This window comes from Puma concolor, chromosome D1 (genome assembly GCF_028749965.1).
Source record: "Puma concolor isolate L17-30 chromosome D1, mPumCon1.1.hap2, whole genome shotgun sequence".
In the NCBI taxonomy this organism is placed as follows: Eukaryota; Metazoa; Chordata; class Mammalia; order Carnivora; family Felidae; genus Puma; species Puma concolor.
Window position 1 is genome coordinate 6,167,757 of NC_141676.1, and position 27,538 is coordinate 6,195,294.

At 50.8% G+C, this 27,538-nt stretch overlaps 2 protein-coding genes across 4 annotated transcripts; one reads left to right on the plus strand and one right to left on the minus strand.

The window, feature by feature from the left end:
- Positions 1 to 6: 6 nt before the first annotated feature.
- On the minus strand, positions 7 to 16,186 carry SF3B2 (splicing factor 3b subunit 2). Of its 3 annotated transcripts, none has more exons than XM_025915463.2 (22): positions 16,026 to 16,186; positions 15,800 to 15,846; positions 15,422 to 15,499; positions 14,412 to 14,660; positions 14,145 to 14,195; positions 12,115 to 12,232; positions 11,498 to 11,598; positions 11,094 to 11,190; positions 10,821 to 10,912; positions 10,218 to 10,433; positions 9,931 to 10,068; positions 9,684 to 9,764; positions 9,239 to 9,466; positions 8,035 to 8,184; positions 7,280 to 7,369; positions 7,061 to 7,168; positions 5,714 to 5,821; positions 5,292 to 5,434; positions 5,107 to 5,208; positions 850 to 949; positions 574 to 759; positions 7 to 253 (listed from the first exon to the last, which is right to left on the minus strand). In XM_025915463.2, exons 1-22 carry the CDS (start codon positions 16,156 to 16,158, stop codon positions 182 to 184), a joined length of 2,688 nt encoding a protein of 895 aa, XP_025771248.1. In that variant the 5' UTR covers positions 16,159 to 16,186; the 3' UTR covers positions 7 to 181. The 3 variants fall into 3 exon arrangements, with proteins under 3 accessions (XP_025771248.1, XP_086532974.1, XP_086532973.1); XM_086676848.1 differs by having other exon boundaries at positions 14,145 to 14,192; positions 15,800 to 15,849; XM_086676847.1 differs by having other exon boundaries at positions 15,800 to 15,849.
- Positions 16,187 to 19,087: 2,901 nt separating this feature from the next.
- On the plus strand, positions 19,088 to 26,940 carry GAL3ST3 (galactose-3-O-sulfotransferase 3). The gene is made up of 3 exons (XM_086676849.1): positions 19,088 to 19,288; positions 22,775 to 23,011; positions 25,238 to 26,940. The coding sequence occupies exons 2-3, from the start codon at positions 22,887 to 22,889 to the stop codon at positions 26,406 to 26,408; spliced, it is 1,296 nt and encodes a 431-aa protein (XP_086532975.1). The 5' UTR covers positions 19,088 to 19,288; positions 22,775 to 22,886; the 3' UTR covers positions 26,409 to 26,940.
- The last annotated feature ends 598 nt before the right edge of the window (positions 26,941 to 27,538 follow it).

Consider the following 27,538-nt stretch of genomic DNA (forward strand, 5'->3'; position numbering starts at 1 on the left):
GAAGTGTTACATATGCATCTCTTTCCTTGGGAAACAGCTTTATTTACAAAACAGATCTAAAATAAGAACATGAAATGACAAGCCCTTGGGAACTGTGGGAGAGCTGGCTCTCGGGGACCATGTGTGAAGCCCAAGCATCCAGACAAAGAGCTGAAAGGAGGACCAGGTATGCGAGGGGGACCTAAAATTTGAACTCCTTATATTTCTTGCTGCCCCCGCGGCTGTCCTGGGGCTGAGCTTTCCGTTTCTTTTGCTGGAGGAGAGAAAGAGAAACAGGTTACAACAAGTGAAACAACCCACTGATCCCCAAGACAAGGGTGGGCAGCCTGACTCAGCCACACAGATCTGTGGAAAAAAGTGCTAAAACTGGATTCTCAGACTTGGATGAGCTCCCCTCCCTGTGCCTTAGTTTCATCATCCTTAAAGAGGGCAGCCCACCAGAGGATTTCTAAGGTTTCCAGCACCAGGGAAGCTCAGGGCAGCAGACAGAGAGGACACCACTCCACTAAAAAAGGAGTCCCTGGTACCTAGTTCCTGGCTCACACCCAGCCGGGTTCCCCTGTGACCTCCTACCTTCTGTTTGGCAGCATGCTCAGCCACCATGTCACTGAAGTCTTCCTTCTCCACCTGTGCCTGCTGCTCCCGCACATGTTCCTCATACTTCTGGGTCATGGCCATGGGATCCAGCTCCAACTCTTCAGGTGCCAGGGCCACTTCCACACCTTGCAGCTCAGGAGCTGGGCCCTTCCGGCTCATAACCTAGAAAAGGGATCAGAGTCTTGTCATCTACAGAGAGGCTTAGAAGACTTAGTTTCCGCCCCCTTTTCCAGCCCCCAAAAGAATACTCACTGTGGACATGTCATAGATATGGGTTGATCCCATCATGGCTCCCCCAACAGTGGCCGTTCTCTTCTCTGGTAACACAGTGAACAGCTGAGGTGTCTCACTTCTGCAGAGGACAATGGGACCAGGCCCAAAAAGGAAGGGATAAAAGGGTTTCCAGAAGAGGAAGCAAAAAGAACATGAGCAGCACCTCCACCCAGCTCCCGGAAGAGATTCCAAGACACCCAGAGGAAAAACAATGCCTAGGCCGCCTCTGCAGGTCATGGAGACCCACGAGAAGAAAGGATTGTGTCAGTGGGGAGAGGGGTGGGATGGCACTGATTCTAGGAAATATAGCCTGGAAGGAAAACAGAGACTGAGTTAAGGGATCCCCTGAACCAGGTTTAGAGATCAGAGTCCAAGATTCCCACACGTGAAGAAGGGCTAAGGGTCAGGCTTAAAGTTTCTGAAAGAACTCTGGTACACAGAAGATGGCAGGAGAGAAGACACTACAATAGCTCCTGCCCAAAGTTGTACCTGGGGTTCTAACACAGAGAACTTAAACTTCCAATACTTCCTAGGGTGCAACAACCATCCAAGCCAGTCTTACCTAATCCTTGTTCCCTATACTCCAACCATAGTACCCTTCTTTCTTTTCTTCCTTGAATATGCAAAGCCTGAGACTTCTGCTTCTGGAGAAGGAGTAACAGGAACCAGATTTACCCTCCCACTTGAAACAACCAAAAAATGGGCAGAACACAAGAAACAAAGGACATGGGGTAACAAAGGGGAGCGACTCATGAGAGACAGGAAACAAATCAGGTGCGTCCTTCAGTTGCCCTGTCTACTGCAGTGAGAGAGTCTGCAGGCCATGAAATAAGGAGGGGGAACCCATGTAGAGCCCAGAGGACTTCATGAGTTGAAGGGATGAACCCCAAAGTCCACAAAGGCCTAGGCAGCTAGAGATCACAGGACAGAGTCTTAGGGAAGAGACAGCAGCACAGAGACTTGAGAACTCAAGAGACCTAAAGAGGGCCCTCCTCAAGTACTCAAGGGAGTACTCTGTGTGAGGAAAGTACCAGAGCCAGGGAAAGAACCACCCACCTGAAAAGCAAGACTTGAGATAATCAAACTGTTTCCAAGTACCTTGATGGTGTTCCTGAACAAAGCTGAAGATTTGTAGAAATACAAAAGAGGGGTGCCTGGGTGGCTGAGTCAGTTAAGCGTCCGATTTCAGCTCAGGTCATGATCTCACCATTCATGAGTTCGAGCCCCACCTCAGGCTCTATGCTGACAGCTCAGAGCCTGGAGCCTGCTTAGGATTCTGTGTCTCCCCCTTTCTCTGTCCGCCCCCCCTTAAAACATTAAAAAAAATTTTTTTAAGTAAAAAAAAAAAAAAAAAAAAAAGATACAAAAGAACCCTGGGCCCAACAAGGTAAATTTCACCAAGTCTGGCCTTCAAACAAAAGTAAACAAGCATGAGCAGCAGCAGAAAACACAATCCTTAATGAGGAAAATAATTAATCAATTTAAATCAACCCAGAACCAGCATGTTATTATAACTGCCTGCCATCTGGTTCAAAAATAGACACCCAGAACATATGAAAAGATCCACTAGAGATGAAAACGACACTGGATGGGATTACTGTCAGATTAGAACCCACGGAAAAAACTTGAAGAAACAGGAATAGAAATTTTCTAAAATGAAATACAAAGAGAAAAGGGGTATTTTGAAATGAGCAGAGCATTCATGAGCAGGAGGGCAACTTCAAACAGACCTAATACATGTATAATTGGACTTGCCAAAGGGGAAGAGAAAGCAAAGGGAACAGAAAATACAGTCGTAGAAATAATCAGATTTTTTCCAAAATTCATAAAAATGATTAACTCACAAATGCAAGATACTTACCTAACCCCGCACAAAGAAACATGAAGAAACTACACCATACCACACAGAATTAAATTGTTCAAAATGGGGAAAGAGAAAATCTTAAAAGCTGCCAGAGATAAAAGGACACATTATATACAGAATAAAGGAAGGAATGGGAATGCAAGCTGGTGCAGCCACTCTGGAAAACAGTATGGAGGTTCCTCAAAAAACTAAAAATAGAACTACCCTACGACCCAGCAATTGCACTACGAGGCATTTATCCACGGGATACAGGGGTGCTGTTTCGAAGGGACACATGCACCCCCATGTTTATAGCAGCACTACCAACAATAGCCAAAGTATGGAAAGAGCCCAAATGCCCATCGATGGATGAATGGATAAAGAAGATGTGGTACATATATATACAATGGAGTATTGCTCGGCAATCAAAAAGAATGACATCTTGCCATTTGCAACCACGTGGATGGAACTGGAGGGTATTATGCTAAGTGAAATTAGTCAGAGAAAGACAAAAATCATATGACTTCACTCATATGAGGACTTCATTGTTTCACTATATGCCAAGTAATTTGGATGTAAATTTTAAAAAATTAAAATTAAAAAAAATTCTTAAAAGAAGAAAGGAAGGAAAACAGACTTCTCATCAGAAACAATGCAAGAAAGTCACCACAGCAACATCTTTAAAATACTGAAAGAAATAAAAAAATTTAATAAAACACTGTCAACCTAGAATCCTATAACTGGCCAAAATCTTCCAAAAATCTTTGAGGAGTACCTGGGTGGCTCAGTCAGTTAAGCCTCTGACTTAGGCTCAGGTCATGATTTCACGGTTCATGGACATGAGCCCCCACAAAGGGCTCTGTGCTGACAGCTCAGAGCCTGGAGCCTGCTTCAGAATCTGCCTTTCTCTCCCTTTCTCTGCCCCTCCCCCTGCTCGCCCTCTGTTCTCTGTCTCTCTCAAAAATAAACATTAAAAAAAAATTCTGGGGCGCCTGGGTGGCTCAGTCAGTTAAGCATCCGACTTCGGCTCAAGTCATGATCTCACAGTTCGTGAGTTCAAGCCCCATATCGGGCTCTGTGTTGACAGCACAGAGCCTGGAGCCTGCTTTGGATTCTGTGTCTCCCTCACTCTCTGCCCCTCCTCCACTCAGGCTCTATCTGTCTCTCTCTCAAAAATAAACACTTAAAAAAAAAAAATCTTTCAAAAGGACAAGTGAAGAAGTTTTGAGACTGCCAACACTTGAAAGAATTCATGACCAGCAGCCACACAAGAAATGCTGAAGGAAGCCTTTGTACACAAAGAAATGAAAGATCACTGAAAATGGCAATTACATAGCTTAATATATGACTGATTATGTAAATCTCTCTAAAAGATAACTTAAAAAAAAGATAACTGACCTTTTAAACAAAAATAACCACAGTGCAGGATTTATACCATGTAACAGTAAAAAGCGTGACAACAGTACAAAGGTTGGGAAGAGAGAAATAGAAGCGTGCTGTTGTTAGGTGCTTGCTACTCTCCGGAAGTGGCATATCACTTGAAGGCAGACTGTGATAAGGTTGCATATTATAAACCCTACAGCAACCGCTAAAAATAACAAAACAGAGCTGTACAGTTAGTAAGTCAACAAAAGAGAGAAAATGGAGTCATAAAAAATGTTCTATTGAGGCGCCAGGGTGGCTCAGTCGGTTAAGCATCCAACTTCAGCTCATGTCATGATCTCGCAGTTCACGAGTTCAAGCCCTATGTCAGGCTCTGTGCTGACAGCTCAGAGTCTGGAGTCTGCTTAAATTCTCTGTCTCCCTCTCTCCCTCTGTCCCTCTCCATTCCCTCTCTCTTGCTCTCAAAAATAAACAAACATTAAAAAAAATGTTTTTAATATTCTATCTATCTAAAACATAGGAAAATGGGAAGATGGAACAAAGAACTGTACGGGCAGAAGATTATCTCATGGAAAAGGGGCCAACTCACCAAGACTGGACAATCCTACACATTTATGTCCCTAATAAGAAAAGTTCCATGGCAGGACCATGTGCAACCCATGCCTGTCTTAGGCACTTCTGGTTCCTCCTGCCCCAGATCACCCTGTGGCTGGCTCTTTCCTAACATTCAGCTCTCAGCTCAAATACCTCATCGAGGCTTTCCCAAAGACCTCCCCATCCCCCAAATCTCTCTACATCCCATTCCCTAGCTTACTTTGCTACACCTACCTCCACCTGAAATTACCTTGTTCTCTAATGAACTGCTTACCAAGCGTTTTTCACTGCCTAGACAGTGCCTGGTGTTCAATAACTGATTCAACAAGGGAAGGAAAGGGGGGGGAAAGTCAGCTGGCCAACCCAGAGGCTGAAGGGAAAAGTCCTTCCCTCTCAGCCCTGCCTGGCTCTCTCACCCGTCCATCGCTTCCTCAATCTTCTTCTTCCTCAGCTCGATGAGCTCAGGGGTCTCCATGCCAGCCGGCACTGATGAGAACCCTCCGGGAGTGATGAGGCCACTGTGAAGACAGAAACAAGCTCTGAAGTAAGGAGAAGGCCCGCAATGCCAGACTACTTTAGAGACAGACCCTGCTCTCCCCACCTGTCTGCAGGGGTAATAAAGCCTGTCTCATCTGGTTTATCTTCATCACTTTCTTCCTCTTCCTCTTCTTCCGAAGACTCCTCATCGGATGGCTCCAGCTCCCCCCAAGGGGTCCTATCAATCTCTTCCTCCTCGGTCTTGGTCTGAAAGAGATCATTCATTCATTCAGCAAATGTTTACTATAAGCCTATCATGTGTCAAGCTGTTGCAAACTGAAAGAATATAAAAGTAAACAGACAGACAATCGCCTCCGCCTAAGGAGAGCTCATAGTCTAGTGGAGAGCCTGCAACACATCTCAGGAAATGCATACCCTTTTTCAGACTTTGAAACTTCAGAACACCCAGCTCCTCCCTGATAATGAATCTATAAACCAACTGTCTCTAAACTTCATGACCTCAAGTAAGACAGTCATGGTCTATACCTGAAATTCGGCAGCATTGGTTCCGAACACATCACCGTAGAGTGGTTTCCCAGTCTCGTCTACTGGGGGTTTGCCCCAGCCACCAGCGTGGTACCCAAAGGAACAGCTCTGCGAGACAGGAAATGCAAGTCAGTTCTGCTCCTAAGCTCCAAAACCCTGGAGCTCTGAAGCCCTGGAGAAAAGTCACACTACAAATAGAAACTAGCACTCGGTAACTCTGGAAACTATGATTTCAGAGAAGAATTAAACATCATAAAGCATTATAAAGCAAAAGTAATAAGCAACAAAAATCCAGAGGCAATAGGATGGGAAGATGGGAAGCAGAAAGTAGACTAATAACCTCAGCCTTCAGGGTAGAGCCCTTGCTGTCTCAAACTAAAAAAAGTACTTTAAAAAACAGAACTCTAACTTCTTCCTGATTTTTTCCTAACTTTGAAAATTCTCTCTCTCCCTTTTCCCCTCTCCTGGGCTCTCACGTGCTCTCCCTCTTTCTCTCTAAAGATAGATAAACAGAAATTTCTTTAAATGTTCGTTTATTTTTGAGAGAGAAACAGAGCACAAGCAGGGGGGACAGAGACAGATGGAGACACAGAATCTGAAGCAGGCTCCAGGCTCTCAGCTGTCAGCACAGAGCTCGAGGCTTGAGCTGCGACGCTCGAGCTCACGAACCGTGAGATCATAACCTGAGCTGAAGTCAGATGCTTAACCGACTGAGCCGAGGCAGAAGTTTTTATCTGAAGTTTAACAATTCCTTCTTTTCACTTTAATGAGTTTGCTATCTATTAAAATTTTTACGTTTATTTATTTTTGAGAGACAGAGAGAAACAAAGCGGGGGAGGGGCAGACACAGAGAGGGAGACACAGAATGCAAAGCAGGCTCCAGGCTCTGAGCTGTCAGCACACAGCCCAATGCAGGGCTCGAACCCACAAACCGTGAGATCATGACCTGAGCCGAACTCGGTGCTTAACCAACTGAGCCACCCAGGCACCCCATTAAAATTGTTTTAATGTAACGCTTCATGTTTAAAAATGAAAACTTAATGCCATTCTTGAGATAAAATTATTTCTATCAATGTATGTATCAGAAACACATTTGCCAAATTTTAAATCTTAACTATTTCTGAGTGATGCAATTATGGGTGATTTATTTTCATCTTTGAACTTGTTAAATCTAATTAACTATTTTATGACGAGCGTGTCAGATTTTTTGAAAAACAAAAACTATTACCCTTTTTGGGGGAAGAAAAAAGAGAAAGAGAGACATGGTGGGATGAGAGAAGGAAAACTACATCATCCTCTAGTTAACAAGCAGGGGCAGCTAAAAATTAAAGAAATGACAGTATTCACCTCGGGGATGGGGGAGTTCAGCCCAGGAATTTTCAGGTTGGGGTACGACGGGGGTGGTCCATATCGCTGCATGGCAATCAGCCACGGGGGAGGGACCTTGTGGGCATTCTGCAGGAAAAAGAGAACAGGATATCATCTGCCCAACCCTGTCCTTGTCTCCCTTCTGCCCTAATTCCCACCCTCTTCTTGGCTTCCCCAGTCAAGGTAACTGGCACTCACTGGTCCTACTGGCATCCCCAAGGAAATCCTCAGCTCGTCAGACAGATCTCCTGGCTTCTTCTCCTTCAGTCGTGTCTCAAACTCCTTCCCCTGAGAAAAAAGGCAGAGCGCGCTGTATTATCAATGCCAGACACACACCGGGAGTTCAATGGCAAGAGGACAAGAGAACAAAGATGAGAAGTCCCAATCCACACCAGATACAAAATTCCACTGAGGGCTGCTTAGTGCCTGTCGATTCTCAGCACTCCTTTCCCTGGCTAACGTAGGAAAAAGAAAGGCCAGAAAGGAGGGGACAATCAAGATTTCCAGTGCTGACATTAACCCACTAGAAAAACATGGCCAGATTTAGGGCCTGCTTTCTCCTCTGTAAAATGAGGGCACTCGACAATATCATCTCCAAGATCCTTCCACCTCGAAAATTCCCTAATATCACGGTGACTACTATTTCAAGGATCAGGAAAAAAATAAGAACTTTTCTCCCACCCTCAGTCCTAATTGTTTTATACAAGCATCCACCACTTGGCCCCTCTGTCCCTAACCAATTACCACTTTTTAAAGACATGGTCTGGATCTCTCCTCCCAAAAAACCACCTCATTTTAAGATTTCAAATTCTACTCCATCCAAGGGGAGTTAATGAACAATTCTAAGGCTGAGGGTAGGAGCCACTGCACCAGCTTAGAAAGCCTTCCCAACCAAGAGTCACACAGCCATGACCAACGGCCCAGCCTTTGCTCCCCAGCCCCCGCACCCGAACCTCATAGTATAGGTCCCCGTGGATGGTCAGTTTGGGCTTGGTCTGCCACTTGAAGAAAGCATCGTGCAGTTTCTGGTAGTCAATGTCAATCTTCCCCATCTTGGGCCGAACCTTCTCTCTCATTTTGGACTTCATGGTCTTCTGTTCTTCCTGCGGAGAGTGGCAGAAGATAGGCCATGAAAGGTATTCACCAAGTTTGACACTTCCAAAGAAATAAAGAAAAACCTCATTTATGTCATTCCACAAGTCACCAAAATCCTTCCCGTTCAAACCTCTCAAACTTACATAATCCATATTGCACAAAACCGATGTATCATATAAAATCATCCTTGGCTACGAATGTCGATAAATATTCTTTCAAGCCACCTGATCAAGAGACTGACCTCATTAGCTGCCTCCGGAGAGAACTGGGTGACCACAGTCTAACTGGGAGGCAGTTTTCATCGCGTACTTCTGTACCTCCTGAATTTTTTGCAGTACACACAAGTATTAGCTACTCAAGGTAAATAATTTAATTTAATTTAAAAACTTGGATCTAAGAAGTTACACAGCTGCCATGGGTCTCTAGCCACAAAACGTATCAGGCTCACATTGGTAACAGAAAACGGTGGACACAGCCAAAGGCAGCCTGCAGGAAAAGGAGTCACTGTGTGCAGACAGCTCAAAGAGCTGGTAGTGCAGGCAGGGGACGAACGAGGAGACAAGACGGACACCTAGCTCGGAACACTGAGGCAAGCTCTGTCTACCCTTCACGAATTGATGTCTTTCCCTCTCATCCTGTGTCATATGCAGTGCTGACTTCTGGAGAACGGATAATTAGACAGTTAAGAAGTAGATGGGTTTGGGGCGCCTGGGTGGCGCAGTCGGTTAAGCGTCCGACTTCAGCCAGGTCACGATCTCGCGGTCCGGGAGTTCGAGCCCCACGTCGGGCTCTGGGCTGATGGCTCAGAGCCTGGAGCCTGTTTCCGATTCTGTGTCTCCCTCTCTCTCTGCCCCTCCCCCGTTCATGCTCTGTCTCTCTCTGTCCAAAAATAAATAAACGTTGAAAAAAAAAAATTAAAAAAAAAATATATATATATATATTAAAAAAAAAAAAAAAAAAGAAGTAGATGGGTTTGGGGAACAAGATTCCTGATTTTCAAACAGGCTGATATTAAGGATGTGGATCCTGCAGGGCAAATCTGAGCCCTGCCCCGTCCCTTACCTTCTCCTGCAAGGCCTCCCGCATCTCCTGGATGCCTGTGCGTTTGATGAAGTCTGGCAGCTCGAAGGGAGGCTTCTCAATGCCTCGTTTGCCTTGTAGGTACTTGCGCTTAAAACACCAGTGGCGTGGCACAGGCACAGAATTCCTGGTGGCCTTGAGGTGAACCAAGAGCTTGGGGTCCTGTGCGGTGACATCATGCATCTCCACAACGTCAGGCCGAGCCACGAGCTGGAAACCATAGCAACGTGCCGCTAGAAAGCCCCAACCTCTCAAATCTAAAACTTTCTAACTTTCTCTTCTTCAAAGGACACATACCTAAGTCACCCAGGCCTCCTTCAAAACCCTCCTCCCTATCCCCCAAAGAAAACCCCTGTGGATTTCTAGGAGCTCCTCATGAGGTCTCCCGGCCAGGCTCCGGGCTCTGCTGGATCATCTAGGGTCTCACCTGCTTGAGTTCAGCCACAGTGAAGCGATTCATTCGGCGCAACTTTTTCTTGGACAACTTGGGGGCCTCGGGCTTCTTCTCCTAGAACAAAACCATCACTTCTTTTGAGCAGGACTATTAGGAGCGAATCACACTGCCCAGCTCACCCCAGAGGGATTCTCCTTTCCAAGAGTTCACCATGGTCCCTCACGGGTTGCATCTCAGCCATCTCAAGTCCCTATCTCCCCGACAGCGGAGGGGGCCTCACCTGTTCATCATCACTGCTATCGTCGTCACTGTCCTTGTGCTCCTCCTCAAAGCCCTTCTTCTTAGGGGCTGCAGAGTTCTCCAGTTTGTCAAGTTTCTCTGGCTCCTTCTCTTTCTCCTTCTTCACATCATCAGTGAGCTGAGGAGACAGACACCGCAGAAACCCCAGCTGTGTCTCTCCCTAGTTCTTAAACCCAGTGCTGTAAAGATGCTCTCCTTACTGTCTTTCCCCATCCCTGCCCCTTCCCCGCTCAGCTTTGCCCCTTCAGAGTGTGCTGCTCCTTGTACCTTGAAAGCCTCAAAAATCCTCTTGAAGAAGATGAAGTTGGGCTCATAAATCTCAGGTTCTTCGGTCACGTACTCAATTTCAACATCAGCTGCCGGGGAGTCAGAGCCACGGGACCGGGTTGATTCTTTCTCTCGGTCCCCAGAGCTCTCAGAGGACGCCCCCCGAACCCGCTGGGGCTTTTTCTTCTTCTTTCGGTTCCGACGTTTCCGATTTTTCTGCCAAAATAAGGAAAACCAACTGGGTCAGAGAATCCAAGTACCATGCCTGCTGCCTAATTTCCTCATCCAATTTCCCCAAAGAGCTAAGAAAAGAGGCCTTGAAGTCAGGCTCCAAAGTTCTGCCCCTCTCAAGCTGTGTGCCTTTCAGTAAATTGCTGCACCTCTCAGAACCTCAGTTTTTGCAGCTATAAAACAAAGGCATGCACAGTACTCTGCACTCCAAAGATTTACGGCAATTAAATGAAAAAAAAATCCCTAAAACGTGTAGGACAGAAACTGGCACAAAATAGCAGCTACTACACATTGATCACTTAGAACTGGTGTTACTTTAGTGCCCAAATACTGTCTCCTGACGTTCCTTCCAGACTCAGCTCCATCCCATACCTCTTTCTTGGATACAGACACTGTGTCCTCCTCAGTCTCTGACGCTGATTGGCCCAGGGACGAGCGAGTGTCCGTTTCCATTTCCTCTTCCTCTGTAAGGGAGGAAGGTGGCTATCAGACTCCCCACACTGGTACCCTGCCACTCGCCCACAGTAACTCCTCTTTACCGAGAGCCAGTTTCTCTCTCAAACCCTCCTTGGAGAAGGGATGGAAGAATGCAGACTCGGCTGCAGCCTCTCTGTCCCTGCAGCCTGTGGGACAAAACACACTCACCCTGCTGAGAGTTCATCTCTTCCTGGCGGCTCTCCTTCAGCTGCAGGATCTTTTCCAAAGCCTGGGGGATCTTGGGTCCCACAGAGGGGTCATCCATCTGCAACAGACAACCCAGGCAGAGGGGATGATCCCAGGATTTCCGCCTCTTGTACCAGAAAGGCTGCCAGCCAGGGGATGTCAACAGCAGACAGCAACACTGACTGCGTCAAATCATCCCTCAGCTCCCCTCAGAGTGAACCTCTGCCCCAGAAATGTCTCCCAGGCCCTATTTCCTGCCATATCGTGATATGCTTTAACGAAGCATGGCTTCCTCCTTCACCCTTCCGCCCCCAGAAGTCCTCCCATCTCCCAGAATTCTCCTAAACCACCCTCTCCTGTCCCTAGAAAGAAATCACCAATCTCACCTCTCTATTCTCATCTCCAGGGGGTGGCGGGGGACCACGAGGCCGGGGAACTGGGGCCCCCATGGGCAAAACAGTGGGAGTGGGGCCCACCGGAGCAGCAACTGTGAGAAGAAAGAAATGCAAGGTCAAAAGAGACAAAACACCCATTTTAAAAATTACCTTCTTTGGGGCCACCCGAGCAGTTCAGTTGGTTAAGCACCCAACTTTTGATTCGGCTCAGGTCATGATCTCATGGTTCATGAGTTCGGGCCCCACATCGCGCTCTGCGCTGACAGCACAGAGCCTGCTTAGGATTCTCTCTGCCCCTCTCCCACTCATTCAAGTGTGAGCTCTCTCTCTCTCAAAAATAAACATTAAAAAAATTATCTTCTTTGCTAAAGGTGTGATAGCCACCCTTAGTGGGGAGGGGCTGAGGGGCTGATAGGGAGCCAGTGAGAGCTTCTGGGGTGCTAGTAATATTTTGGTTCTTGGTCCAGGTGCCGGTTGCATGAGCGGTCAGTTTTAAACAATTCATTGGACTGTACACTTACAATATATGCACTTTACGGGGTACGTACTTACGTGCAAGAGTTTTCGATCGTGTTCCTTTCCCTTCCCTTCCATTTCCAAGGTCTTACCTCGAGGACCCAGAGGAGTGCGAACACCAATCTGACCCATGTCTTGTGGGGGCCGAGGGACTGGGGTGCCCATCTTTGCAATCTCCTGCTGCCGTTCTTGCTCCAGGAGCACAGCTGCCTGCCAGAGACATGGGAGTGAAGACACAGCTTGGAAATCCATCGAACAGACAGCCTCTGGCAAGTGGATTCTTTAAGTCAAGTAACAGGCCCATGGAGAACAATCAGGTACGGCTGAGTTTGGACATCCTCACCACCTGCACCTTTCTAGACTACTGATCCAAATGGAGGAGGCCTCCCCTCCCGTCAGAAAAGGAAACCCCTGGAAATAAAAAAAAACAAAAACAAACAAACAAAAAAAAACAGCCCAGGAAACTCCTGGTTCCTAAAAGAGAACTTAACACTTAGCTTAACACTTTACACTTCTCCTAAGAGAACTTAGATAGCTACACACTATCTTCTATTTTCTAACAATGGTTTTTTCCCCCAAGAAGTTATTCTTTGTTATTCTGAGAAGGAAAGAGAAAGAGCACACACGAGCATGCGCAAGAGTACTAGTGGGGGAGGAGCAGAGAGAGGAAGACAGAGAAGCCCAAGCAGACTCCTTGCTGTCAGTGCACAGCTTAACTCGGGGTTCAACCTCCCAAACTGTGAGATCATGACCTGAGCTGAAACCAAGAGGTGGACTGTTAACCAACTGAGCCACCCATGTGCCCTAAGGCATTAAGTTATCTTTAAGGAATAATAAATACTTTTCTTATACCTGCTCCTCAAGATCTAGCACAATCTAGGGAAAAAGAGCACTTTGTAAACAATTCCACATTCACTCCTATTAATGCTTATTTTCTAATACTCGCAGTAACCCACTGGGAACAACTGATAAAACCCATCTCTGGGACTGAATGTCTTATGTATCATTCCCTAACTTACACCTACCACAGTCTAAATACGAATAAATGGCAAAATTAACCCAAAGTCTTCCCCAAGGTACCAAAAACGACATCACATAGACTAGAGATTAGCAAACTTTTTTCTGTAATAGGCTAGATATTAAATATCTTAGGCTATAAGGACTGTTGAAAAGACTACAGTATGTTCCTGATTTGTTTCCTTTTTTTTTTAAATAATCCTTTAAAGATACATAAGCTAGGGCACCTGGGTGGTTCAGTCAGTTGAGCACCCACCTTCAGCTCAGGTCACGATCTTACGTTTCAAGAGTTCGAGCCCCACATCGGGCTCACTGCTGTCAGCACAGAGCCCCCTGTGGATCCTCCATCCCCCTCTCTGCCCCTGCCCCATTGGCACTCTCAAAAATAAACAAACATAAAAAAAAAAAAAAATTAAAGACAGATAAGCCATTCTCGGTGGGTGGCTCAGTCGGTTGAGAGTCCAACTCTTGATTTCGGCTCAGGTCATAGTCTCACAGTTTGTGGGATCGAGCCCCATGTTGGGCTCCGCACTGGCAGCATGCAGCCTGCTTGATATTTTCTCTCTCTCTCTCTGTCTCTGCACCTCCCCACCCACATGCACATGCTCTCTTTCCCTCAAAGTAAATAAATAAACTTTAAAAAAAAAAAAAAAGAGGGGCAAGCGGGTGGCTTAGTCAGTTTGGCCACTGACTCTTGATTTCGGCTCAAGTCATGATCTCAAGTTTCATGAGTTCAAGCCCTGTGTTGGGCTCTGTGCTGACTGAGCAGAGACTGCTTGAGATTCTCTCTCTTTCTCTGTCCCTCCATTAGTCTCTCTCTCTCTCAAAATAAATAAACTTAAAAAAAATTTTTTTAATAATAAGTAAATAGAAAGAAAGAAGAGAAAAACCACTCTTAACTCCCAAGCCCTATAAAAACAGATCACAGTCTGTAGTTGATCAACTCCTGGGCTCCAGAAAAGATGGGATTATCTGGGAGATACTAGAACTTAAGGATGACATGACCTCCACGGAAAATCTGAATGGTGCATCATGTTCTAGACACTAAGCACTAAAGTGACAGCCAGTGGACTGGACCATGGGGCCAAAGGTTGGGGGGCATTACCCGCTTCTGCTGCTCCAACAGCTCATGTTCCTTCAGTGAATGATCTCCCTGCTTAAAAAACAAAACAAGGTTACATTGGCACCACCACCCCACGGGCCACACTGCCACAGCTCTGCTTCCTGGGGTTCTTCCAGGCTAGGGTCTATGTTCTAGTCTTTGGTCCAGACCTGCCCCAAGGAGTTGGCCCCAGGATCCAACTCTCTCTGAGGCTCCATTTCCCCTTTAGAACCCTGAGGAGACCCAGGCCCAAGCTGACCCCTGTCCCACCTGCTTGGCACGCTCCTCTTGCTGCATCAGCAATGCCGCCTGCTGCTGAGCCAGCTTTAGCCGCTCCTCCTCTGACAGAGCCACGGGCTCACCCACCCGGAGAGGAGGCGGGGGTCCCAAGTTTGGTGGGCGAGGTCCAACTGCCATAGGAAAGCCAAGGCCAAGGCCTGGTGGAGGTGGTGGGGGTGGCGGAGGAGGTTGCAGAGGGGGGAGTCCCATGGGTGGTGGCGGCATGGGAATCCCAGAGAGCTGTGGAAAAAAATGTGAACATCAACTAGGAAACATTTCTCTACTGCAGATATTTGCCGGGGATCTACTGTGAGCCAGGTGCTGGGATTCAAAGTCAAGTAACAAATAGTTCTTGCGCTCAAAAAGAGAATACTCTATAGCAGTATCGGCAAAACAAGATGCTAACTTTGGGGCACCAACCAACGAAAGCTATAGACTCTCTCCCCAGAAAAACATGAACACAAATTTTGCATACAATTTCAGGTGATTCAAGAACACCTCTAAAGTCCACCTGGGAACTCCTCATCCCACACACAAAAATCAACAAAACCCGTCAGAGCCACTGTCCTAGAGAAAAAGTCACATCCTGGCTCAGAAAGGACATGGAAGTTGAGAAGACTTAACACAGAAGCCAGTGTGTCCCAATGACTCACTAAATGTAAAGGATATGAAACCAAATCAGGGAGTGAGCCATAATGTCTCGTTAAATAAAACGAGAACTGTGTCCTGGAAAGGCAAAAAAGAGTTATTTCCAGTAGAAGGAGGATCAAGTCTGGCTTCCAGACTATTTAAGCTGGGATCTTAAAAGACAGACAGACTTTGGAGAAACAGACATTGATTAAGGAAGGAGGTGAGGACCATGACCAACGGAAAACTAAAGAGCTCCCAACTGTCTTTGCATTACCTCTCTGCCCAATCTGTTAGTTGCGTCCGCAATACACTCAATGTGAGAGGGGCTACCTGAACAGAAGGCATCTTATAAAGCAGAACAACCTCCTTACCTGTGCCGACATGGGAGGAGGAGCTGCTTTGTCCCCATCTTCACCTCTCAGAACCGGCCGATTCAGCACGATGCCAGTCTGCAAAAGAGAAAGAACTCCAGGTCAGTCCAAGAAGAGCTGTTCCATAAAACGACATTCACTCCCATTCATTCGACAAAATTTAACCAGCGCCTGTCTGACAGAGCTTGGGCTAGGTACTGAAGAGAACTAATATATATACAAAAACGATTACAACTCGTCAGATAATGACAAGAACAGGCAAAAACAGCGAGCCCTTGCTTACTGTGTTTTGGTACGTAAGAAACTAAGACCGAGTCATGACGGATCGCGAAGGCCTCCAGAAACGGCCTATCCCCACGTCCCGCCGCCAACACTTACCTGGCGAGTGTAGGTCTGCAGCCGCTCCACCAGCTCCTCGCGACTCCCTGCTGGGCAAAGCAAAGGATCAATGGGGTAGGTCAGGCCGAGCAGGCCCGCCTGACCCAGTCGAGCCCCAGCGGTCCGCCTCCGCCCCTCCCCACCGCCTCCGGGTCTCCGGGGTAACCAAGCTCCGCTTCTCCCTAGGCCTACGCTGCCCCGTCTCTTGACCTCCCGATCTCCTTACCCTGGATCGGAGCTCCGATCTCTGCCAGTTTGGCCTGAAGCTCCTGGGCAGCCCAAGCGCCATAATGCCCAGGAGGTGGCGGCGGCGGCAGCTGCAACTCTCCTTTGGGAGGCTCGGGATGCTCGGCCGCCATCTTAGCCGCAGGAAGGCGCGCGACCAACCCGGAAGTTCGGGCCAGACCTGGTGCCCACTTCCCGGAAATTCCGGCAGCGTCTTACGTCACGTCCGGGGGAGGGTTGGCAGGCCCCTTCGGATCCCCAGGTCCCCAGGCGGCCTGGCCGCGAAGTCTTCTGGGAGTCGTAGTACTTGGGTCCCGTTTTCTGAGGGTCCGACTCCGGGAGGATGGATCAGAGCTGAAGCACGGGGAACACTGGGGCTGGAGCGAGGGCGGGGCTATGGACGAAGATGACCCCGCCCAAAGGCGTGCTATCTGCGTCTGACCCGCCCAAGCGCAGATCAGCCTTCCGGCCCGACTCCGAGCTCAGGCGCGAGAGGCCCGGACGCTTACGTTCCTTAGGGAGTCCTAAAGGACTCATTCCCCGGCGGCCGCCGGGTTGCGGGCGCCAAGCGGGAGGTTGCAGCCGATGCCTGTGATAAAACAGTATCTGATTGTCTGCCCGCCCACCCCCGGCCCACGGAGGGATGAATGGGCTGAAAGAGGATCGGAGCCGGGAAAGAAGCGGGCTGAGCTCCAGCTGCCGACCTGGGGGAAGGGCCACAGTAAAGCCCCTTTTTCCACCTATCAGTTCCGCTCAAATGTCTCCGTTAAGCTTTCTCCAGTTCCGCTCAAATGTCTCCGTTAAGCTTTCTCCCGCTTTCCTTTCCTTCCTTGGAGCTCCCACAACATGTACAAACATATACCATTTGTTTTAAAGCCTCGCCCCCTTTTCTCCACCTCCTCCGCAAGAACGTGATCAGGGACTTCGTCTTTTTGCTGTCTCGCAACATCTGGCGTTCAAGAGCTGCATCATAATGATTGATGGGGGGGGGGGGGGACCGAAACGGTCTTTTGGGCAACAGGATTTGCGTAATTTTTAGTCCCGAAAATGAACTGAGGACTTTCTGTCCCCTCATCCCCACCGGCCTACCAGAGGAGTCGACGCTGCCTCACTTACCCACCCTGCCACCACCAGTGGCCTGTGCGTCTGAGGGAGGAATGTGCAGATGCCCCCTGCCTGTCCAGCTCCCACCTTTCCTTATCCTAATGTCAGTCAATTCAGTTTCTGTCCTCACCTCCGCCACTAGCTCTGAAGGTCCCCTTCCCATTTTAGCCCTGCCCTCTCACTGACAGGCTCACTGCCTGTGCGAGTGTGTGGTGTTGGGTGAGTGAGCTGGAAAACTCAAATAAAATGGTCTCATTTTCCCCCCACACCCACACCCTTCATATCTTCTTTCTAGCATGCTCCATGTCATTGACTGACCCCCCCCCCCCCCAAAGAGAAGTAGCTGAGGGCGAGGAAAAAATAATGGGGTGCCAAGTCTAGGGAAGGTGGGTTCAAGAGAAACAGAAAAGGACTGAGCCAGGAAGGTTGCTCACATCCTAGCCCTGGATAGGAAATTCTCTTTCCTCCTGTCCAAGCCTTGATCCTTCCTCTTAAAATCACCATCACCACCCCAGTCTCCTGACACTCCCAAAGGAAAAGCCAAACCCAGAAAGGGCAGAAGAAGTACCAGTGGTATTCTCCCCTCCAGCATGTCAGCCCACTCAGGTAGAGCCATTCTGACCCAAAGGAAGCATCTTTCTGCTTCCCGTAACTGGAGAGCTGCTCGCAGGTCACCTGAGGCCGAAGGGCCCTAGACATGTGTATGTGCTGGGGACGGTGATAGGGGTCTCTGAGACAAGATAAACTGAAGTCTGATAAGTGAGGAGGTAATGTAGCTATGGCCAGAAAGGGACAAGTGGGACTTCATTATAACAGCTCTGGGACCCAGGCAGGACAGAACCTCCCATTGTGCAGAGGCGGTCACTGAGGGGCAGAGAGAAGATGACACTCCCAACAGGCCAAACTTGGAGCACAAGCAGTTCTCCTGATTCCAAGAGTCCCCATTCCCTTCACCCTCTTAACAAGGATCCTCGCACAATAGCTACCTGTGTGGGGCTAGAATGGAATCCAATTCCTTCCAGTCCCAGTTTGGCTGGCTGTCCCAGCTCCAGGCTCTTGCCCTAACAGGTCAAGAGGGTAGGAGAAAGCCGAAGTCCATGAGAACCAATGAACTAAATGTAGGGCTGTTGGTATCTGCCATGACTTTGAGAGGTGCTGCTGCCCAGCTCCAAGTGGTAGGAGTTAGGGTCTAAGAAGGGAGTAGAAAATTCAGGACCACCCCCTCCCCCCACCCGGGTACGCCCACACACAGACACACAGGAGTTTACACAGAGCCTTCACACATATCACCTCTGCAGTCTCCGAGCAGCTCTAAGAACAGCTCTCTATCCTAGAGCTGAAAGTATCCAGGCCCACGGAGTTGGCTCTTGACTCTGGGTCTTAAATTCAACAAGGGTTGAACTTGGGTTCTCAGATTCCCAGTACAAAGTGCTAAGGCTCTGGTCAGGAACAAGTGAGTCTGGAGTCCTGCTGTAGGGTAGGAGTGGGTCAGCAGCAAGGGGACTGCCTCAGGGGCTGGAAGGAAAGGGTCTTCAGGGGTGGGAGGGCAAATGGGACCAGCCCCCAGGCTGAAGCTGTGCTTCTCTGCTGGAGGTGGACAGAGAAGAGGAGGGAGGGAGTATGTGGGTGCTGGTAAAGGTACCCGTGTCTCTAACTCCCCTAGGACCCACTAGGCCAAGGTCGCCCAATAGAGCCCAGGAATGCCCAGCAATGCCAGAGTATCCAGATACCTTCCAGGCCTCAGTTTCCCCTTCTGTAGAGTGAGGGCAAGATGCTGGCCACATTGCTGAACCTCTCTGCAAGGCTGCCGGGCGATGCCCGCATCCGAAGACGCCACCCGGAGATTGTTCCTGGGCAGCCTTCAAGTCAGAGCTGCCCCCTCCTCTTCCCGCTCCCCTTCCCCTCCCCCTCCCCCTCCCCTGCACGCTGCCGGCCCCCGCCCCCGCCCCGCCTCCGGTGTGCGATGGGGGGGCGGACGGCGGGCAGAGCGGAGAGGAGAGCGGAGTCGCCACCTGATCCCATCCAGGCTCGGAGAGGAGAGCGAACCGGCGCTCGGCGCTCAGGGTCCCCGGCGCCCTGCAATCCGCATTGGATTTCGGGACAAGGGTTTAGAGATAGCGGCGACCACCCCAAACCTGGGTCGGAGGCAGAGCCCGCGGCGTAAGTACTGCAGTGGCCGGCGTGGGGCAGGGGGACTGGGGTGGACCGGGCCGGGACAGGGGACGAGGGGTGGGCAGGAGAGTGTCGCGGGGGCCTGGTGCCTGGAGAGCATGGGGGCGGGGGGGCGCTCTACCCCCCTGGGGAACGAGAGAAGCCGGGGTGAGAGGGCGAGTCTGGCCTATCCCCTGTGGTGACCAGATCCTAGTGACCGGATCCCTGGGGTAGGTGGGGATGAAATTGAGGGAATGGGGGCTGAAGGGGCGGTAGTGATGGAGAGAGAAGGATGAAGGGAATTTGGAGGCAGGGATGACGTGGGGGTGGATGGCAAGGAGAGGGGGCTGGGGAGGACCTGGCAGCAGGCTGGGAGGAAAAAGGCAGGAAAAGAGAGAGGTGGAAAGATATTTGATCTCCCGAGCCACCAATCGGCAACCCCCTCAGCCCTCACTCAGCCCCTTCCTCTCTAGTGCCCTGAGCAGTTTCCCTGCTCACCGGGCTGTGCCGTGCTCTAGTAAGGACAGAGTCTCCAGGTCACCCGATGGTCAGGGCTGGTGGTCCAAGCCGGGACACCCTCCCCCTCTAAGAGCACCCATATTGGCCCTAGAGGTGGAGGGGAGAGAGAAAAGGGCTCATTTGGGAGTGGGTGGGTGTCCAAGCCCGTTTTCAAAGCTCTGCCTAGCTATACCATTTTTTCCTTTGGTTCCCTGGAGAAAGGAAAGCAATTTGCAAAACCAGGCACCAGCCTGAGGTAAATTGTTCTGACTAAAATTAGCACTGATATTCTGATGAGGCTGGGCATCCTGACCTGTCTGGGACGGCTGAGGGAAACTCTCTCCATGGAGAAGACACAGGGGAGGCAGAGGAGTTTGAAGAATACAAGGGGCAGGAGCCAGGGCCCCAGGAGACCACCACCCACCCCACACCAGCCTGGAGATTACAGAGGTTAGATCCAGCCCTGGCCAGCCCCCTCCCCGGGTGCCAGTGCCCTGACTCCATCTCCAGAGGAGGCATCATGGAGAGAACTTGGCAAGGGAAGGGAGGCCGCTTCCAGTGTCCAAGCAGCACCCTCTCTGAGGACCTGGAATGTTTAGCCTGGCCGAGTGCCCACCCAGAGGAGACAAGGTTACTGCTTTCAAATACCTGAAGGTCTGTCATGGAGAAAAATGATCCATGTGGTCTAGGACAGCAACACTAGCAATCATGTAGATGGAAGGTGGAAGGGGACAGGCTGAGCAGGGCACTCATAGTGGCAGGCTGATCCTAGCTGTCCCAGAAACAACTTTTGAACAGCTGAGGCTGCTCAGGAATGGACCAGGCTGTATCTGAAGGTAGTGAGCGTCCCGACACTGGTGGTGGCCAAGCAGAAACCGGTGCCCACCTTAGAGGTGGTGTCCATGAAGTTCTTGCGCTAACGATGCCCTATTTCAAGGGGACCTTAAACGAGGGTCTGGCTGACTGGGTCCCCAGGGCTAAGACATGGAGGGGAGTGGGACGGAGGAGACCACCAAGCACCCTGTTGTCCTTCTCTGTGTGGCCTGCTTGAAGCACTTCCCAGGGAAAGTCCCCGCAGCACTCTCTCCGGGCTTGACCTCCTTGGCTGACCCAGAGTCCTCTGAAAATAGAATAGTTTTAGCGACTTCAGCAGTGATGTGAATAGGTTGACTTCCCACTTTGCCCCCTTGGGAAACTCCCATCTTGTCACCAAATCCTCTAGGCAAGACGAGTGGCAGAGGCCACAGGCGCTGACTTCCCTTGTAGGCTTCCTCACCCTCGCATAGCCAGCCCTTCTCTGCCCTTAACAATCCTTGAAAAGACAGCAGGGCCTTAGGCTTTCTCTGCTGTGCCCTTGGCTGCCCTCTGTGGTGGACCCCTCACCCCCCTCGGCTCCAGGCAGATTAAGTCTGTCTGCAGGCTGGTGGAGGAAACCAGGTGATGCGGCCTGGAGAGAAAGGAAAGGCCTAACCATCACATCATTCCACCCGAGCAGGTTTAAATGTAATCCAGGATTAATGAGAGGAGAGGGGAAGGTAGTGGTAAAGAAGAGGAACTAGAAACCAAGCTCTAGGCCCCAGCAGGAAGTGACGGTCAAAAGTTTTTACGTTATCTCATCCCTCCTGGGACCCAGGTGTCCTAGTTCCACATACGTGCAAATGCCCATAGGGTTCCAGGCTCCCTCTCCCCTTTCGAGAGGTGTGAATGTGAGGCTGACGCTGAACCCAGACCTGGAGACTAAGGCCCCTGAGACACAGACACCACCCTAGTGGGGAGACAGACACTGCTGCTGAAGCTGTCTTTCCACCAGGACTGCCAAAGGCCAGGCTGCCCTTGAGCCAAGGCATTTGTGCAGAGACAGGTGACTGGCTGGAAAACAGGCCCTCCCTGCTTCTGCCTCTCACTCCTGCCACTCACCTGGGATGGAGGCCCATCTTCTTCTGGAGAATCTCAGCGGGGAAACAAGCAGGAGCCCCTCTGTATTCCCCACGCCCCACCCCTCTCCCCTCTCCCCGGCTGCCATGTCATGGCCTTGGCCAGGCACCTCTCACTGCAGAGTCAGCTGACAAAGTGGCCAAGGTTTCAGGTGTCTAGGGATGGAATCCAGATAGGGTTCTGGGATTTCAAGTCCTTCCTTTCTTTCTCTCATGGATTTATTGGTCTTGGGCCCTCAGGGCAGGAGCCCAGCTAGGAAGGCTCGGGGCTGAGAAACACGTAGAACTACCAGAGTCCAGAGCAGGGATGGAGAAATCCATGTTCTGTGGAAGCAGCACACATTGCATCTAGAAGGATGGGCTTTGGAACCAGAAAGAACAGGTCTGAATCCTGATTCTGCCAACAACTGTGTGACCAGGGACAAGTAGCACCATGTCATAGAGCCTCAGTTTCCTTGTCTATAGAATGGGGAATAATGCCTGTGTTAGGGTGTGGTGGGGATTAAACGGCATTAGGTATGTACTAGTGTGGTACATGTAGTAAGCCTGCACTATCGATGCCTTACGCATGTCAAGAGACTCGAGAAGATATAGGTCCAGTCAGTGGTTTCTGAGGAGCTCGGTCTCTGGGGAGTCAAGACCAACTCTTGGCTGAAGCAGTCAGGCAAGGAATCCTGGAGGAGGGAAACCTTGAATTGAGACTTCTGTGCTTTAAGCCAAGCACTGGTGCTAAGGCAAGCCTACTGGGGGCGGGGAGACAGAAACAAATAACCACAAGACAAAGACGAATTAGGGCCAGGCCGAGAAGCTGAGACAGGGCTCCAGGGAGGAGTGGCTACCGCTTGAAAAGCTGGCCACACCCCAGAGCCTGTAATTCCACCCAAGACTAAGTTATCTAGAGGGTGCGGAGATAGGGTCTTGGAAATGGGAGGTAGGAATCCGATCTTCTCTGGCTTCTCTGCGCACCCCACCCTTTGGAGCTCTCCTCTGCACCAGTCTTGCTGGGGCCCACAGTCCATCTCCTCTGCCCGCCGCAAACCTGTTTGCCTCCTTCTCCTGCCAGGCCTCTCAGGAATACTGGCCCTGCTACCAGAGCCCCAGGAGCCCCCATGAGTGCTGGCGAAGGGAGTCCTGGATAGCGAGGTCCCGGCTGGTCCAGGGGTGGGTACCCCATCATGCCACCCATCCTCCAGCACCTGCAGCAGGCCTCCAAGATGATGAGCCGCAGAAAAATCCTGCTGCTGGTGCTAGGGTGCAGCACCTTAAGCCTCCTCATCCACCAGGGGGCACAGCTCAGCTGGTAAGGGGGCAGGGCCTCACTGCATGGGCGGGACCCAGGGGAGCTGCATTCTTGCCTGGTGGGCAACGGAATTGGGAACTCTCCTTCCTACTCCTTCTATCTGCCGGAAGGGTCTGTCTTCTGCTGGGCTTTGTTCCTTCCATTTTTCTAAACTTACTTTTTTTTTAATGGGCTCTATGCCCAACATGAGGCTTGAACTCACGACCCCAAAGACGAGTGTCGCATGCTCCACTGACTGAGCCAGCCAGGCGCCCCTCCTCCCCTCTATTCGAGTTGTGCTTTCTATATATTCTCTTCAGATCCACACAACCTGCTTGCGCAGGCACTGGTCTTCACTGAAAGGTTGCTTGAAGTCCTAGAGTTAGTGACTTAAACTGGGATTCTAATCCCGTCCAAATGCTTCCCGTGGCATCACATTCTGAGCGCCTCCCCAGAGGACTGCAAACAACTTCTCATTACTTCTGCTGTGCTGGGCAAATCCCCTCACTTTTCTGAGCCTGTTCCCTCATCTACAAAATGGGGATGATGCTATGGGTGACCCAGTTAGTCACCCTGATACAGGATACGTGATGACTAGCAGTAGCCCTTACCCTGCTCCATGATTCACTGTGTGAACCCACCAAGTCCCTGCACCCTTCAGGGCCTCATTCCCATTTTCTACATGGTCTGCCCAGAAGAATGGTGTGAATAGGCCCAGTTCTTGTTGGATGATTTAACGGTCTTTTGGTAGGGCATCTGTGTAGATATTATTCTGAGCCCAAATGGGCCACAGATAGGAAATCTCAGTGGTGTTCTCAGAGCTGCTTAGAGTTCTCCTCATTACATGATGCTTAGGATAGAAAAGAAACAATAGTAACTCAATATGCAGGGAATTTACAGGTCACCTGTAATCCCAAACACCCTTGTTTCAGGAATAAGGAAACAAATGAAAGCTAGGATTGTTGTCTGGTTTTTATACTACTAGCATATTTCTTGAACCTAGAACAGTGCCTGGCATATAGTAGATGCTCAAAAAAAAAAAAAAAAAAACAAAGACTTATTGAATGAATGAGGCTCCAGAGAATCTAACAGAATCACGAATCAAATAGATTGCCTCAAAGCCCGTGCCACTCACCTACAAGATGAGAAGCCAAAGAGTAAAAATGAGAAAAAAGCTAGAGAACAAGAGAATATGGTGACTTTATTTAGTTGCCAGACAATGTAAATGATTTTTCTCCTTCTGGTCCTCAGTTTCTACATGTGTAGAGGAGACTTTCTCAAAGATCTCCAAGGGCCTCTGTCCTTGTATTAGTTGTTTCTGTGTAACCCAATTACCTCAAAACTTAGCTACCTGAAAACATCAAACACTTATTATCTGGGTGGCTCAGTCAGTTAAGCGTTGGATTCTTGATTTCAGCTCAGGTCATGATCTCACGGGTTCATGGGTTCAAGCCCTGCATCAGGCTCTGTGCTCAAAGTGCAGAGCCTGCTTGGGATTCTCTCTTTCTACCTCTCTCTGCCTCTCCCCCACTCATGTTCTCTCTCTCAGTCTCTCTCAAAATAAATAAATAAAACTTTAAAGATAATTTTAAAAAACACTTATTATCTTGCTTCTGTGGGCCAGGAATCCAGGTGTGGATTACCTGGGTTCCTCTGGCTCAAGGTCACATGGCATTGCAATCAAGCTGGCTGCTAGGGATGCAGTCTCATCTGAAGGTCTGATTGGAAATGCTCCCCTTCCAAGCTCGTTCATGTGGTTGCTGGCAATATTCAGTTCTTCAACCAGGCTGAAAGAATGAGGCCCGGTTCCTCAGGGACTGTTGTCGCCTGGTGCCTCCCCATACAGCTGCTTACAGTATGGCAGTTTGCTTCTCCTTGCGTGAGTCATCCCAGAGAGAGGCAGAGAGACCAAGATAGAAGCCATTGTCTTTTTATAATGTAATCTCAGGAGTGGCATCCCATCATTTCTGCCCTATTCTATTCCCGAGCAGCATCAAGTCCCGCTCATACTCATGTGGAGGGAAATACACAAGGGCGTGAATAGCCAGAGGCCAGCAGGGATCACTGGGGTGACGTCATACTAAAGGCCGCCTGGCATATCCCTCTACTCATTCATGGGTATAGTCCGGGTTGGACCATTCTGTGGCCCATCTCACCATCCTTGGGGAGGGGCAGGGGTCGAGAAGCATCCCTCTCACACCCTCCACCCCCGCCCCCCCTCCCCCGCACACCTCCCGAACTCTGCAGGTACCCCAAGCTGTTTCCTCTGAGCTGCCCGCCTCTGCGGGACTCACCGCCCCGCCCCAAGCACATGACTGTGGCCTTCCTGAAGACGCACAAGACTGCGGGCACGACTGTCCAGAACATCCTGTTCCGATTCGCCGAGCGCCACAACCTGACGGTGGCCCTGCCGCACCCGAGCTGCGAGCACCAGTTCTGCTACCCGCGCAACTTCTCGGCACACTTCGTGCACCCAGCCACGCGGCCACCGCACGTGCTAGCCAGCCACTTGCGCTTCGACCGCGCCGAGCTCGAGCGCCTCATGCCGCCCGGCACCGTCTACGTCACCATCCTGCGCGAGCCGGCAGCCATGTTCGAGTCGCTCTTCAGCTACTACAACCAGTACTGCCCGGCCTTCCGGCGCGTGCCCAACGCGTCGCTCGAGGCCTTCCTGCGCGCGCCCGAGGCCTACTACCGCGCGGGCGAGCACTTCGCCATGTTCGCGCACAACACGCTGGCCTACGACCTGGGCGGCGACAACGAGCGCAGCCCGCGCGATGACGCCGCCTACCTGGCCGGCCTCATCCGCCAGGTGGAGGAGGTCTTCTCGCTCGTCATGATCGCCGAGTACTTCGACGAGTCGCTGGTCCTGCTGCGGCGCCTGCTGGCCTGGGACCTGGACGACGTGCTCTACGCCAAGCTGAACGCGCGCGCCGCCAGCTCGCGCCTCGCCGCCATCCCCGCGGCGCTCGCGCGGGCCGCGCGCACCTGGAACGCGCTCGACGCGGGCCTCTACGACCACTTCAACGCCACGTTCTGGCGCCGCGTGGCGAGCGCCGGCCGCGCGTGCGTGGAGCGCGAGGCGCGCGAGCTGCGCGAGGCCCGCGAACGCCTGCTGCGGCGCTGCTTCGGCGCGGAGCCCGTGCTGCGGCCCGCCGCGCAGATCCGCACCAAGCAGCTGCAGCCGTGGCAGCCCAGCCGCAAGGTGGACATCATGGGCTACGACCTGCCCAGCGGCGGCGCCGGTCCAGCCACCGAGACCTGCCTCAAGCTGGCCATGCCCGAGGTGCAGTACTCGAGCTACCTGCTGCGCAAGCAAAAGCGCCGGGGCGGCGTGCGGGCCCGGCCGGAACCGGTCCTGGACAATCCCCCGCCGCGGCCCATCCGGGCGCTGCCCCGCGGCCTCCAGGGCCACTGAGCTCTCAAGAGTCTGGATCTTACCCTGCCCGTCCGGAGTCCTGCCTGGGACTGCCCCCGGGCCATCCGCCTCATCGGGGCCTCTTCTGCTCAGTACAGGGGCCTTGTCTCCCAACCTGAGCCTGCCTCCCTAGGGTGGGTTGAACCCCATCTTCGTGGTGGGTGCTGATAGGCCCGATCGAGCCCCGGGCCACCCTCTTCTCCTTCCTAACTGGTTGGTAACTTTGACAAGAGGTCTGAGGCCTGACCAGAACTGCCCACCCTGCCGCCTTCTGTGGGTTGAGCCCCACCTGTCTTTTTTCAAGTGGGTGAGCCCAGGCCTCAGAGGGAGGCTGAGCCCTGGGAAAGGCTGCTTTGTCAGCTTCCCGGGCTGCTCTTCCTCTCAGGGGTCAGAGACCCCCCACACCATCTGTCTTCCAGGTTCCACCCTCCCCAAAGACCTAAGCTGCTCCCAGACTCCCAGAACCAAGAGTTCTTGGGTTGGGTTTTTTGTTTGGTTGGGTTTTCTTTTTCTTTTTTTTTTTTTTCCTTCCTTCCTTCCTTCCTTCCTTCCTTCCTTCCTTCCTTCCTTCCTTTTTCTTTCTTTCTTTCTTTTTTTAATAAAATACTTTAAAAAGGTACAGGTTGGTTGTCAGTCATTGAAAGCCAGATTTCCCACGTTTGAGGATGAGGCAGATGCCCAAGAATAGCAGCTGTGACTGTCCCATGAGGAAGGGGCCCAGGCTCAATCAAGCTCCTCCACCGCCCTTCCCAGAGGCTTACAATTCTCAACAACCTCTTGACTGGGCTCACTGGTGCAGACTGGCCACCTCAGCTCTACTTATTTTTCCTTTGAGAAAATCCAAATCATACCTTTCCATTCAATTCAGCCCCACGTACTGAACGTCGTCTCTAATTTGGGGACATAGGTAGGCAAGGCAGATAGGGTTCATAGGGCTCATGGGGAGACATTGGAACTGGAGTGGGACATGTAAGCTGAAGGAGGGACTGGAGCTGGGTAGAGGGGAACACTTCAGGCTGAGCGGGGGCTAGATGGAGGATCATACTAGTAAGGAGGTACTCAACTCCCCCTTTTGAGTCACCAACTTCACTACGGGTCCTCCCCACAAGGAGAAGACACCCTGTCTCGGA